Here is a 15,665-nt window from a genome sequence, read left to right on the forward strand (position 1 = left end):
ACATAAATTTACCACATGACCCAACAATTCCATTCCTAGGTAACTACCCAAGAGAAATGAAAACATATGTCCCCAAAAGGACTTGCATACAAATGTTCTTAGCAGCATTACTCATCATAACCCCAAATGGAAACCATCCAAATGTTCATCAACTGGTGAATGGGTCCCCAAAATGTGGCACATCAATACTGCAGAATACTATAAGGCAATAAAAAGGAATAAAGTCCTGATGCATGCCACAGCCTAGATGCACCTTGAAAACATTATTCTAAATGAAAGAAGCCAATCACAAAAGATCACATAGTGTATAAGTCCATGTAAATGAGATGTCCAGAAAAGGCAAATATATAGAGGCAGGGGCTGGAGTAGAAACTGGGAATGACTATAAATGGACTTAAAGTTTCTTTTTGGGGTGATGGAATATTCTAAAACTAGGCTGTGGTGATGGATTCCCAAGTTTGTAAATTTATTGAAAATCATTGAACTGTACACTTAAAATGGGCAAATTTGACGATATGTAAATTAAACCTCAATTGAGCTGTTTTTTTTTGAGGGGGGTGGTTTGTGGCACGCAGGCCTCTCACTGTTGTGGCGTCTCCCGTTGCGGAGCACAGGCTCCGGACGTGCAGGCTCAGCGGCCATGGCTCACGGGCCCAGCCCCTCCACGGCATGTCGGATCTTCCCGGACCGGGGCACGAACCCGTGACCCCTGCATCGGCAGGCGGACTCTCAACCACTGCGCCACCAGGGAAGCCCAATAGAGCTGTTTTTAAAAAATGGAGTTTGACTCTCTACCTCAGAGGGTTGCTGGAAGGATTAACAGATAATGCCTGTAAAGCAGGCAGCCTGGTACAAAGCAAGCACTTGGTAAATAATAATAATGATGACAATCAGAATATACACTAATAATAGATTATGTAAGTGTAGAATAATAGATAATTCAGGATAACAACAATTTATATCATATGTACTTCTCATTTAAATTTTAATTAAAGTATAGTTAATTTACAATGTTGTGTTAGTTTCTGGTATACAGCAAAGTGATTCAGTTATACATATATATGTTTTCATATTCTTTTCCATTATAGTTTATTACAAGATATTGAATATAGTTCCCTGTGCTATACAGTAGGACCTTGTTGTTTATCTATTTTATATACAGTAGTTTGTATCTGCTAATCCTAAACTCCTAATTTATCCCTCTGCCTCCCTTTTCCCCTTTGGCAACCATAAGTTTGTTTTCTATGTCTGTGAGTCTGTTTCTGTTCTGTAAATAAGTTCATCTGTGTCATATTTTAGATTCCACATATAAGTGATATCATATGTATAGCATATGTACTTCTTACCATACCACTCCCACATGTGTCAACCCAATTTAACCCTACAGGATTAAATTAAGGCAGGTGTACTATATCATCCTTGTTTTTACAGATGGGGGAAACTGAGGCACCAAGAAATTAATGAACTTTCCCAGGTTGCACAGCTAGTATACGGCAGAGCTGGGATGGGGAGTCCTGGATAACTAGCTCTGGAGACTATGCTTCTCTCCACGACACTGCACTGCCTCTCAGTAAACGTCAGCTGTGTACTGAGTTATTGCTCTACCTAGTGATGGGGGAAAGGGTACAGAAAAGGATCAGAGACAGCTCCACAAGAAGGTACCACAGGACCTAAACCTGAAGGGTGTAGCACTTAGTCAGGGCAAGAGTGTTCCAGACAGAGGGAACCGCATATGCAAAGGTGGAAAGGTAAGAGAACGCAGGGCTTGGGCAGGAAGCCAGAGGAGGTGGAGGTGGCTGGAACTGATACCCAGCAGTGGGAACACGGGGCTCAGGCAAGTCCAAGGCCACGGAGGGTCCCTGGTGCCTGGACATTAGCCTGAGGCGATGCGGAGCCAGAGAAGGAAAGTCAGTGAGTTCCCCAGCACTGCCTTACTCCAGGAATGACTCACATCACCCTGGCAGGTGGAGGAGGTTGACTCAGCCACTGCTGTGAGCTCAGGGGAGCGGGGGAGCTGCTACCCCACGTTCCCATCCCACTGTCAGCTAACTCTCCAGCACCAGCTCCCCAGCATGCAGAAGCCACCCTAGCCAGCTGGGAGCACCGGGCTTGGTCATGCTGCCAGGAAGCTGAGCATAGTCTGGTGAGAGCGCCTGCTGGCGGCTGGCAGCTTCCACACCCCCACTCAAAGCCCAGATAACTGTGGACCCCAGGGGCACCTCTCACCGCACTCCAACTGCCTGCCACGGGGCGCAATGCTCAGGCCCTCCACTCTCACTTGGCTGTCAGGGGACCAGCCTGGGGGATCTATCACTTTTCTTATTCAGATTTAATATACAGATAAACATTTGCATGTGTGCACAAAACATTCACTGTGGCAAAAGCAAAACTACTGAAAACACTTGCATGCCTAACAAAAAGGAAGTAGTTCAAAAATGCTGGTGAATCCATACTGCAGAATACTACAGAGCAATTAAAAAGAAGAATGCAGATCTATTATCCCATTGTACTAGGCATGAAAACACCTCCAAGACACACTGTTGGGTAAAAATAAATACCTACAGAATAATGTATCGAGTATATCATCACTTACATAAAAACCAAACCAAACAAAAATCACAAACTAGCTCTTTATTTTGCCAAGTCTACAAATACGTGAGTAAGTAAGAAAAATGCCTAGAAGGAAACACATCAAACTAAGAGCAGCAGTAATCACAGAAGGGAGGGAGGGAGGGAGGGAGGAAGGGAGGGAGGAGGGATGGATGGGACTTTTTACATTTCTATGTAGTTTGATTTTTACCAGAAGCATGTATTTGGGTTCTTAAAAACATTAAAGTCTTGAAAAAAAAAACAAAACAAAAACCAGAGGGAAAAGTGTGTTAAAATGATCACCATGCTGGTGCAGGGTTCAGGGTCACTTTTCAAAGAGCTGTGACATCCAGGATCTTGTCTAATTCTTGCTACACCCCCTTGAGGGCAAGCGTTCAAAACCCCTTTTACAGATTAAGAAACTGGACCCGGAGAGGTGAAACAAGCTGTTCAAGGTCACATGCAGGGCCGAGGGGCCCCTGGACCTTGGACCCAAGCCCAGCACTCTTTCTAACCTGTACCCGTGGGAGCGCACCGCGGTGCGGGCCAGGGGGCGGGGCCTGGGGTGGGGAAGCGGAAGGCTGGGGGGAGGCACGGATGCTCCGAAGCAGCCTGTCGTCCAGCGCACAGAGCCTCTGAAAAGCCCCTTCAGCGAGGGGAAAGGGGCCTCAGTCAGGGGAGAAGGGGGTGGAAGATAAATGTGAAAGGAGGGCTGATGCAGCGCCGCCCACGACAAAATGAGACGTCATGACGTGCCACCCACTGAGTGGGAGGGACCCGACGCGTCACCCGGCAAATGACACGTGGGAAGTAGCCTCGCAGGGCCACGTCCCTGGAGCCTGAGATTTCACGCCTCTCTCACAGGGGCTGCTCACCCGAGGCTCTGGCTGCGCTTTTTGCAGCCGAATGGTTCCGAGAATGCCTCTCTACTCAGTTCCCAGAGCTCTCTGTAACCAGGGCAGAAAGGGGAGTGTGCTTCTCAGAGGGTTCTAGAACCTGAGGACCCTAATACTCTTGTAAACCCTAATACTCTTTGGAGTGGTAAATGCCTCCACCCCTCAGTTCTTTTATTGGCTGCTTTAGCACCAAGTGTCTGGGTCGGGGGTGGGGGTGGGGGCGTAGGTGTGGAGACAGGAGGCCAGAGGGACCCAGGAAACATGGCTAGGTCCCTCCAAGGACAGGCAGAAGGGATTCATATACAGGGAGGGACCAGAGCCTGCTGAGGGGAACACAGGATGCATGGACACATCTCAGCTGGACAGTGAACAGGCGTGACCCCTCAGAGCATGCTCAGAGAAGAGGGCTTTGGCCAAATCACCGATCCTCTGTTCACTCTTACAATGGGGAGCAAACCCACGAGGCCATGAAGCCAGGGACAAGAACCTGGATCCTGGGAGTTCTGATTCCAGCTCTCCTCCCTTGGTCAAGTTTCTGAACCTTGCTGGGTCCCAGTTTCCCCATCTGTAAAATGGGTATTATTTTTTTTTACTTTATTTTATTTTTTTTACATCTTTATTGGGGTATAATTGTTTTACAATGGTGTGTTAGTTTCTGCTTTATAACAAAGTGAATCAGTTATACATATACATATGTTCCCATATCTCTTCCCTCTTGGGTCTCCCTCCCGCCCACCCTCCCTATCCCACCTCTCCAGGCAGTCACAAAGCACCAAGCTGATCTCCCTGTGCTATGCGGCTGCTTCCCACTAGCTATCTACCTTACATTTGGTAGTGTATATATGTCCATGCCTCTCTCAGCTCACCCTTCCCCCTTAAAATGGGTATTATTATACCTGCCTCTTTGGTATCATGATATCTGGATCATAAGACACATAATAACAATAACTAAATAAAATATAACAAGTACAGCGTATCCAAAAAATCTGGAAACAGATTATATGAATGCATATATGTGTTCATATTTATTTATTCACCCGTTTTACAGAGTGAAAATGTCCTAGACAACACTGTGTGCATTCGTCTCTGTTTCTAGACTTGCTGGACACTCTTTAAATAAATGTAATTTTATACAAGTATAACTTTATATAAACATAATGAAATAAAATATAGTAACAATATAATAAACTAAAACATACTAATCACTTACACAGTAGGAGGGACCATGTCAAGGACTTGCAGGTTTTCTCTGTTTTGGTGTTCACAGCAAGCCCTGGAGGTGGATACTATTATTATCCCCATTTTACAGAGGCAGAAACTAAGGTACAGGGAGCTGAAAAGACTTGGCAGGGTCACCCAGGGGATAATTTGCAAAACCAGCTTGAGACCTGGGTCATCTAACCTCAGAGCCTATGCTGTTCTCCACCCCTCTAAACCATCTACCTCTAAAGTGAAGACTGAATAAAGGGGACCAGCAGACAGTTCTGCCGTACAGAGCAGGAGCTTAGGAAATGCAAAGTCCTGTGAGTACTGAGCTCCTGGAGGAGAGAAACCAAATCCAACTGGCTCACCACCATATCTGGAATAGTAATGCACAAGATGTAGGTTGACAGTCAATATTAGTGGGAGGGAAGGAAAATGAGTATTCATTAGCCAAAGGCTGGTATTCTTGTTTTCAAAAAGAAGTCTCAGATTTCAGAGCCCTTCCCAGACCCACCCTGCTCTCCCCTCCACTGGCAAAGAACCCAGAATCCAAGAGGTCCAGATAGCCACACACCAACCAGGACCAGGAGTGACCTACCTTCCTCGGCGTCATTCCTAAGCGAGGCCTCCAGCAGGGCCACGCTGGCCTCGAAGGACACCTTCTTTCGCCGGCCGCCCGTGCTGCGCTTCCGTTCATGCTTGCGCTTGCGATGCTGCAGGTCCTGCTCATACTGCGCCCACTTCTTCAGCTGCTGGGCCCGGCGCTTCTGGGCGGCGCGCAGCCGCTCCAACGTGGGCACCTTCTCCAGCAGCTGCAGCTCGGTTAGCAGGTCCACGTGGGTGGCCATGGCCTCCGCGCCTCCCCGCGCCCTGGCTGGAGGCTAGCACAGCGCGCCAGGGGCCGGGGCAGCATGGGGGCTCCTGCGGGGCTGGGGCCGCATGCTGGAGCCTGTGGCGGGGAAGGGGAGAGACACACATGGACATGCTTGTCAGGCTCAAAACGCCGATCTGATGATGTCACCCGGCCCCATGTTCCAAACGCTTTTCTCCCCCTATTTTATTATTTTTATTTTTATTTATTATTATTTTTTTTTGTGGTACGCAGGCTTCTCACTGTTGTGGCCTCTCCCGTTGCGGAGCACAGGCTCCGGACGTGCAGGCCCAACGGCCATAGCTCATGGGCCCAGCCGCCCTGCGGCATGTGGGATCTTCCCGGACCAGGGCACGAACCCGTGTCCCCTGCATCGGCAGGCGGACTCTCAACCACTGCGCCACCAGGGAAGCCCCCTTTTTTTTTTAATTGAGATATAAATGACCTATGACATTGTGTAAGTTTCAAGCGTACAACATGTTGATTTGATATACTGCAATATGATTACCACTGTTAGCTAAAACCTCCATCACGGTCACATAACAATCCTTGCTTTCGAGTGGTCATATTGTAATTTCATATAAGGTTGTTCTATTGTTATAACACACACAGGTTTATTTTTATAACATAGAAGGGGTTTATTGTTAGTTTTAAAGGAACGAGGATTATATTTTAAATGTCTCAGTATTAATTACAAAATAGGTTAATATTGACAGATATAATCTACATAAATGAAAGCTCATTGGGAACCTTAATCTTAAGGGTATAAAGGGGTCCTAAGACCCACAAATAGCTGCTGAACTATTGGGGCCTAGAAAACCTTAGTTGAAGTTTTCCTCTTTGGGTGACTTTTTTTAAAAAATTCACACCTCTTGCTCTCATCAGTTCTTGGGCGACATGAGATCAACAAAATTTCAGTGTGAAGCCAAGTGGGTGCTGTCTTCCTGTAAGCGCAGACCCTATGGGCTCTCAGATGCAGAAGGAAAAGGTCTTGGAACAACTTGAGCCTTTCTAAGCCTGTTTTCCCACCTGTTAAATTTTGTATCCACCTCCCAGAATTTACAGGATGTTCAAGGAAGAAAGAGCTGACGAAAAAAAGTTATACCAAAGAGAAACAAGTTATAGCAAAGAGAAACAGCTTGGAGGAAGAAAAGCAGGGACACGCAAACGCAGCACATCTGGGAACCCATGGGGGCAAGGCTGGTGGAAGATTGCAGGATGCTGGGTACAGGTCTACATTTATGTGCTGTGGAAATGCTCACTATCATAAAGGGGATCAGCATAGCACTGGGCTTCAGCAAGAATCTCCTGGGTTCCCTGCTTCACTCTGGAGCTGCTGGTCCTCAGGAGGCTAAAGACCAGAATTCAGCCTTCGGCTGGACCCTCAGGAGCTCAGAATGTTCTTCAGGTCTCTCCCTGAAGAGACTGGAGCATACACAGGAGGAATGGGCAAGGGGTTGGCTTGGCAATATTCAGAGGGCAAAGGCTTCTGGGGTCTGAGTGGACCTGATCTCAAGGATAAACATAAGCCAGGGACTTCCCTGGTGGCACAGTGGTTAAGAATCCACCTGCCAATGCAGGAGACACAGGTTCGAGCCCTGGTCCAGGAAGATCCCACACGCCACGGAGCAACTAAGCCCATGCGCCACACCTACTGAGCCCGCACGCCACAACTACTGAAGCCCTCGCGCCTAGAGCCCGAGCTCCACAACAAGAGAAGCCACTGCAATGAGAAGCCCGCATACTGCAGCGAAGAGTAGCCCCCGTGTAGCAGTGAAGACCCAACGCAGCCAAAACTAAATAAGTAAATAAATTTATTTTAAAAAAAAAAGGATAAACATAAGACAATGGCAAGACTCAGCAGGAAACAAGCAAACTGCCCTTGGTTGCCTTTTGTTTTGTTCTGAGTATCTTGCAATGCTTTTTCAATTAGTTAAACTTTTAATTTTGAGATAATTATAAATTTACATACAGTTGTAACAAATAATGTGGAACGATCCCGTGCTAACTTTACCTAGTTTATCCCAAAGGTAACATCTTGCAAAACTACAGTACAGTGTCGAAACCAAGAACCTGACATTGATACAACCTATCAATCTATTCAGATGTCCCCAGTTTTATATGTACTCATTTGTATGTATGTGTGTTTAGTTTTAAGCAATTTTGTCACAAGTGTAGGTTTGTGTATCCACCACCAGAGTCAAGATACAAACAGTTCCATCACACAAGGATCCCTCATCCCCCCCTCCCAATGCACTCCTGTCCTTGCCCTTGTCAATCGCTAATCTATTCTCCATCTCTTGAATTTTGTCACTTCAAAAATGTTATGTAAAAGAATCGGACAGTGGGTAACCTTTTGGGATTGACTTTTTTCACTCAACAACCCTTGAGATTCATCCAAGTTGTTTTGCATAACAGTAGTTCATTCCTCTTTGGTTGCTGAGTGGTACCCCCACTTTGTGGATGTGCCCCAGTTTGTTTATCCATTCACTCATTGAAGAGCATCAGGGTTGTTTCTAGTTTGGGGCTAATACCTTCATGTACAGGTTTTTGTGTGAACATAAGTTTTCAATTCTCTGGAGTAAATATCCAAGAGTACAAGTTTCATAAGAAATTGTCAAACTGTTTTCCGAAGTGGCTGTACCATTTTTTCATTCCCACCAGCCACGTGTGAGTGATCCAGTTTCTCTGCCAGAATTTGGCGTGCTCACTGTTTTTTAGTCATTTAGATAGATATTCCTTTTTAAAAGTAAGGAGCTCAGAAGAGTTGAATTCACAACCATGCTGTATCATCATGATGGTCAGAACTCACTGGGAGCTAGTGGACCACATATTTACTTTCCCCCACTTCTTCAAAGAATCAAACAGTGAAACCTGCCCTGTGATGAGTCCTGGTTCAGAGATGGGTTGAGGATCAGCTCTGCCTTCTGGGAAACCCAAGTCTGCCTGTCTGTCATCTATCTGTAAACTAATCGAATCCTTCTGATGACCTAATGAGATAGGTACTATTATCATCCCCATTTCACAGATAAGAAAACTGAGGCACAGAGAGATTAAGTAAACTACCCTATATCACACAGCTAAAAAACGGAAGACCTTTTCTGCCTAAGGTTATCAGAAAAGGCTCTCCAGAGTAGAAGGCAACTGAGTTGGATCTCCAAGGATGTGTAGTCCACCAGGTGAAGAGGGAAGACATGGGAGCTTGGCAATGTACAAAGGCATGGAGAGGTGCTGGACACCATGGAGGAAATTCTGGGAACCAACACGCACAAACATGGCTGGAAGTGGATGGGACTGCCCAGCCCAATGGGAACAGAAGTCTTGTGGGAAGCAGTGAGCAACCTGTGGTACAAGGTCAGACAACCAGAAAGTCCCCTGTGGTCCACATCATGTTTGTGTGTTTGCTTGGTTGGTTTTTGGCCCACACCATGATTTACAGTATTGTCATTCATTGCTAACTTTTAAAACTTGAAGATTTTATATCCAAAATCAGATTTTCGGCTTTTCTTAGAACATCTCAGTACCTGGCCACACTGGGCTCACGTGGCAATTATCAGCAGGTCTGGAGTAGGACTGTCCCCTTTAGATGGGGCCCATCTAATTTCCCATAGTCCCCACTACCCCCCCCATTACTCCCACCTGACCTCCTTCACTAATTGGCATCCCTTGCTAGCTCCTATGGTCATTTCAGTTTGCAAGCCCTGCCTTAGGCGGAATGAGACAGCAGTCTCCAAATACCCACAAGTCCAATCTGCAGAAGAAAGAGAAGGTAGTCTGTGAGTCTCCCCGATGCAGAACAGGACCAAGGCATAGAGGAACAGTGGTGTGCACCAAAGCCAAAACAGGCACCTGGCCTCCAGAGCTGTCCAACAAGCAATTGAACAAGGGCTTGTGGTCCAGTGGCTGTCTCTGGAGGTGGCAAATTCTCCCTCACTCACCGGAGAATACAATTTCTACTGATGACAGATCAGCCTAAGTGTTCTGTACAATTTCTTTCAGCCCTAAGGTTCTGTACACAGATGGTTACTCATTTCTTCATTATTAAGTATTCACTGATCACCTACTAAGTGGTAGGCACCAAAAACATGCTAAGACTGAAGATAAGAATAACCATATCAATCACCCTGTTAAAGACCTTAATCCTTTTCCAAGAACTTCCTCAGCTATCATCCCAGCCAGGTGTTTCCCTAAGTGTAGAAAGAGAACCCATACCGAGGGAATTTTCAAAAGTTCAGGACAAGACTTAATATAACATGGAATCAGAGACACCAAGTTACCTCCTTTTCATTTCTTTTTCAGTCTATCAGATTGTCTCCAGAAGAAAATGCTAATAGTTCGTGGCTAATAGACATCTTTATAACCATGTTTATAATCGTGTCAATTTCCCTCATAAACAAACAGAAAGCAGGCCTCAGGCTAATAGCCTTGGGCAAGAAATCGTATCTAAGACAGAATGTAATAACAATGACTTTTTTTTCCCTGTGGATTTGGTTTCACAGTTAGTGTTTATTTATGGTAGTGAAATAAAATTTCCTTTTTAAATAAATCTACTTCAGTGGAAATCTTACAAGGTGGTAGCAAAGAAAAATTAAATATTGATGGTATTTCCTGCTGGCAAAAATTGTGATTGACATTTGGGAAACCGTCCTGGTCACTGATCCTCAGTGACAACAATCTTACAAAAGAAGCACTCATAGAAGCTCATTACTTCATCTGTAAAATATTTATTGGGCAACTATCACATGGCCAGGACTGCACTGAGAGCTAGGTATACAGCAGGGTAAAGACAGGTACAGTCCCTACCCATTGGATGGATGACAAAACAGAGGCACAAGGGAGTGGAGGACATACTCACGGGATACAGAGACTGAGCAGTAACTTGAACCCAGGGCCTGACTCCCAGTATAGTGCTCCCTCCTTGGGCCTCAGGGTGGTGGGCCCCATGCAGACAGAAGGCACTCACTGCTGTGCCTTCCCTGGCTTGGACAGTTTGCCTGGGTAAAGGAATTAAGGGCAGTTGCCCAGCCCCCTGGAGAAAGGTGAGAACAATGCCTCCCAAGGGCCAAAAAAGGGGGCCAGAGCACATTTTCTCTGACTTTGCTCTCTCTGCCAGCTCCCACCCCGCTCGCCCCTCTGGGTTCCCTGGAGCTGGGGCTCCAGGACAGCTCCCTCTTGACTGTTGGTTTTCAGGTGACCTAGTTTCCCCCAATAGACCCACACACCTCCTCCCACCCCCGTCCAAGAAAACCCTGCTTGGTCTAATTAAAGAATTGCCATCAGTGCTGTTAACACAGCAGCTGGGCAGCCCCCAAGACAGGGCACTGGCCTGGGTGCTGGGGCAGCTCACAGAAGTCCTGGCTCCTATGAGCTGTGGACTGGCTCCCTCGTGAGACCCGGTGCCCCTGTCCGTAGTTCCAGAGGTAGCCCTGGTTGGTGATGGGGACACAGCCCAAACTGCCAGGACCCAGGAGAGCAATGGCGTTATCAACTCTTTTTTTTTTCTCTCTCTCTCTCTTTTAAGGGTAGGGGAGTTTTTATTTATTTATTATTTATTGGCTGCTGCGTGTGGCATGCGAGATCTTAGTTCCCCCACCAGGGATTGAACCCATCACCCCTGCAGTGGAAGTGTCCTGGAGCCCTAAACACAGGACCGCCAGAGAATTCCAGGCATCATTAACTCTTAAAGGAGATCCCCAAGGAGGACCTCACTGGAGGAAAACCAGCTCTACGGAGACATACTGAGCCCAGTGTGTTGTGGGAGCATCCGGATGGACCATATTGAAGAGAACTGGGCATGATGTGGGGACGCGAGATAATGGAATGGCTGGGCTAGAGACGCGGGTGGGGGAGGGGTCCGCAGAGGCCAGGTTGGGGTGAGGTTATCCAGGAAGTGTGTGCGCTCTTAAAATAGGAATCAGAAGCAAGGGGAAAACAAAGTACGGTACTCGATAATTTTTCCAACCAGTGGCTGTGTCAGGTCTGGGTGGATGAACCAAAGTAGCCCGATTCTGGGCAGCCCCAAGTCTGAGGCCAACGCCCTTGACCCTCAGTGAGGCAGGAACAGGCAGTTGGAGTAAGCCTTGATTCATCCTCTGACTGCTGTTTGACAAAGCTGAACTGGATTCCTGTTGGTGTATCCACTAACCCTCGCTGCCGCAGAAAAGGAAAAACAAGCAGTGTAGGGAAGCAGGGGCTGCGCTTGGGGACGAGGTGGAGGCGGGCTGGACAGGGTGCACTACAGAATCCCTCCCCTCCCCCAAAATGAAAAGAAGGCTATTATATAAGAGCGTTGTTTGGGGTATGATATGCCTCTGAGGAAACGAGTGGAAGAAAGGCATGGGCCCATTGAAATACACAGCTTGGTGATGGTCTGTGTAGTTCCCTCAGTATCACTCCGTGCTGATTGGCCAGAGTCCACGAGCAACGGCCCAAGCCCAGCCAGAGTGATTGGTTGGGGGGAGGCACATGACCTAAGCTGGACCAATCAGAAGCTGTCTCTTCCCACTGCCCATTAATTGGAAGCATGAACCCTAGTTGCGGCTGGAAGCCCGCCTTTGGGTAACGCCAAAACTCGGGAGTCAGAGGAGGGAAACAGGGTCCTTTAATTTAGGGACCTCTGGACTTTATCTCCTTTATTATTTAAGCCAGTTGAATTGATTTTGTTACTTGTAGCCAAAAGTACCCTAACAGACATTTATGCTACTTTTAGGGATGCAGGAATGGGCGCCCCAGAAGGAGGCGTTGCCTGAATCAGAATGAGTGGTCTCTTGCTGGGGCATATCACCAGATACCTCCACTTCCCCTAGAATGGCCATCTTATGGCCCTCCAGGCCCAAGCTGAGGGCCAGCCTTGAAGAAGGGTGGGAAGGCCAAAGCCAGGTTTCCACGGCAGCCCCGCCCCCTGAGATGGGGGGAAGGGGACCCAGGCCTTGCGACGCCTCCATCCCAGAGGAGCGGCTGGTTGACACATCTTTGGACTCGAGCCCAGTGCCTTGAGAAAAACAACACGAAGGAAGGTGAATTCAAATTGAAGAGACTTTAAAACATGAGTCAGACAGTGCCTCAAAGTTCACACTGCTAACAGAAAACGTTAAGAGTTTTTTTCTTGTTCTTCAGCTATTCTTCTCCACCGAACCTTGGCAGCACCCTGGAGGAAGGCCGTGAGTGCTTGCGCCTCGTGCTTCCTGTACCATTGAGCACGAGGGAAAAAGCAAAACAAAACGCTGCACCGGCTTTCCCTGCTCCGAGCTCACTTGGGACCCACTTTCTCTCCTAAAGGATGCACACCTCTGCCCTCCCTCAGCACGTTCCTTTGAATAATAGCGTCATTTCCCCTTTCCTGCTCACTCCCCACCCCCCAGTATAAAGATGCTTTACTCATGAACAAAGAGACTTCTGGGGCCCTTGGTGCTCCAAAATCTGAATTAGAAATTAGCCTTGTCCCCCCCCCACCAACTCCATTCTCATGGGATTTTGTAGACTTTCTGTTCTACCCCTGCTGTAATGAACCTTCTAGATTTCGTGCACAGTCATCCTAGACAGACATCCTGGTTTTAAATCTGTTGTGGGACTCGGGTCCCTGAGGGTCTGCTCCTTAGCTCTGCCTCTCCCAGCTGTGCTCCTTCATCCAGACCTCTGAGTGGTGGCCCTGGGCTTGGCCTTGATTTGTCACTGTTCTCGGAAGCCCACTTACTATAACCCAATTTGGCAAGACCTTGGGGGGTGGGGGGCAGGGATGGAGGAGAGGGGAGGGTGGCAGGACTCGAAAACCACAAGTTAAACAAGAACAGAGTGATCGATCAAGCAGCTAAAGCACCTTGAGTTCTCTCAGGAAAAGAATCATGTCCAGCATTGAGATAATAGCCCAGCTGACCTCTGTCTGAACTGGCTGGGCCATTTTGGTAATATAGGACCAGGCCTTAATGAAAGCCATGAATGAAAGGATTAGCTTTGTTCTCTAGAGGGCAGAGTTGGGATCATAAACCGGCAAAATGAAGAAGTAGGATCAGCCTGGCACTTTCCTGGCGGAAAGTGGTTAAGACTCCATGCTTCCACTGCAGAGGGCGTGGGTTCGATCCGTGGTCAGGGGACTAAAGATCCTGCGTGCTGCGTGGCGCAGGGAAAAAAAAAAAAAAAAGTAGGATCAGCCTGGAATGAGGAAGAACTGTCTAACACTGGTGATTCAAAGCCCAGCCATGGTGTGATGCTGAGGTCCCCACCACCAGGAACTCCATGGTCACTCTTGAGGCTGCAGAGAGAGAAGGTCCATATTGGGTTGGAGGTGGGACTGGCTCAGTGAACCCCAGTCCCAACCTGGCAGACAGATCATCTGTATTAGCAGTAAGACTCTCTCGTGTATATCTGCAGCCCAGCACTTGGTAACCACCAGGCTAGACAGTGTGGAAGAACCACTGCAAGTAGATATTGACTGATGATGTTTTACATTCATTTCTACTTGTGAAGGTGAGGCAGCTGTCTCAGACTCAGCTCTGAGAAAACTTCAAAGGAAGCCACAGCTCGAAGGGGTGAAGGAAAACCCGTGAACACAACCATCTTCCATGCTGAGCTTCTCTCCATGAAACCGAACCCACAGAGAGGCCCACCTACTTATGGGTAAGAATGCCACTGTGGAGGAGGCTGCAGGGGACAGAACAAAGGTGCCAAGGATGGGGCACATGCAAAGATGACATGATGTCTACGAACACATTAGTCAGTCACAGTCACGGTGCTAAACCAGCCAGTCTTCTAAAGAAGCTTATGTAATAGCTAAGCACTGGGAAACGGGAGTCAAATTACACATACTGCTTCTCCAGGCTTGGGGGTGTGTGGCCCACCCCCTCCCTTGCAGAGAGATAAAAACTCCCTCTGCAGCTAGAGGGATCATTTTCCAAAGGAGGCCACGTGTGGCCACAGAATGCCCTCCTGGTTTACACATTGATTAAATAGGGGATGGCTATTCACACTGACTAAGGCTGGAGTGGCCTCTGCCACCTCTGCCTCCCTCCCTCAGCATGACCTCCTTGGACGAGCTTTCCTCTGTTGTGCCAACTCTTAGGTTGGTGGTGGCTTCTTGGAGCACTTTGAGGACAGAGGTTATGAGGCCACATGTGATAACAGGAGGAATGAGGGCTGTGATTGATTAGTAATGTCTGCCACAGATAAAGGAGTGGGAATTGGCTGCACACATACTGAGCATGCAACTCTGTTCTACCTCACGCTTGCCTACTTGGATTTCAATACTTGCCTTTGCCCCATTGTTCAAAATCCTCTAGTCTCAAACACAGACATCTGGAAAGTTATCAGATTGAGTGGAAGGGTCCCTCAATATCAATATATCATTCAACCAAGAACAAAAGTCACTGTGGCCTCAGTGGTAGACAGGAATCAAGAATATCTTAGGTTCTAGGAAGAATTTCTCCAATAACTTGCACTAGGGGGTAGAATGAAGACCTGTCCTCCATGACTCCATCCCCTTAAATTGACCGGATCCTGGTTCTAGGAAGCAGTATGCTGAGCCAACATCAAGCAAAGGTTGGCAGCCCCTGTGGAATTGCCACCCCTCCCAACCCTGACCCTGGAAAGTAGGGAGGTAAGTGTCCTGCTGGTAACTGGATGGGGTTAAAGAGGGAGGGGCAGGGATCACTATCAGCCAGGGATCACTCTCTCATCCATCCTAGGCATCCTGGGTTTCACAGCATTACCAACATAAAGGAGGAAGGGGACTGTGGTCTGCGGAAGCCCCTCTCTCCACTTCAGAAACCTCAAAGATATCCCTGGCGAGCTATCTCCTTCCCTTGAGCCAGGGGCGTTCTTATCCAAGTAGGAAGTAGCTGGGATGGGAATTTTAAAAAGCTTTTCATGTATTTTGTTCATGGAGGTTTGGAGAATAATTCCAAGGAAATGAGGACAATAAAAAACAGAGAGTTGGACTCAAAGGAGAAAGTCCTACCCTGGAGGAAGAAAGAATGAGGAGACAAAGGGCTAGAGCAATGCAGACAATGGGTACCAATTAACTGCACAGCCAGTAAGTGGTGGAGCTGGGATCGGAACCCATGTCTGTCTAATTCCATTGTCTACATATATTAAAGGAGAAGGAACCAGGAAAA

The 15,665-nt window shown here is 47.5% G+C and overlaps 1 protein-coding gene across 1 annotated transcript in view; it reads right to left on the reverse strand.

Annotated features, from left to right (window-relative positions):
* PPP1R16B (protein phosphatase 1 regulatory subunit 16B) overlaps positions 1-15,665 on the reverse strand; it is a 102,017-nt gene that overhangs the window by 70,232 nt on the left and 16,120 nt on the right. The window contains exon 2 of the mRNA XM_029222214.1: positions 5,287-5,637. Within this exon, the coding sequence (XP_029078047.1) occupies positions 5,287-5,536 (250 nt within the window). The 5' untranslated portion in view covers positions 5,537-5,637. The remainder of the gene's footprint in view (positions 1-5,286; positions 5,638-15,665) is intronic.

The sequence above is a fragment of the Monodon monoceros genome, unplaced genomic scaffold (assembly GCF_005190385.1).
Source record: "Monodon monoceros isolate NGI ecotype Baffin Bay Population unplaced genomic scaffold, NGI_Narwhal_1 Super_Scaffold_13, whole genome shotgun sequence".
In the NCBI taxonomy this organism is placed as follows: Eukaryota; Metazoa; Chordata; class Mammalia; order Artiodactyla; family Monodontidae; genus Monodon; species Monodon monoceros.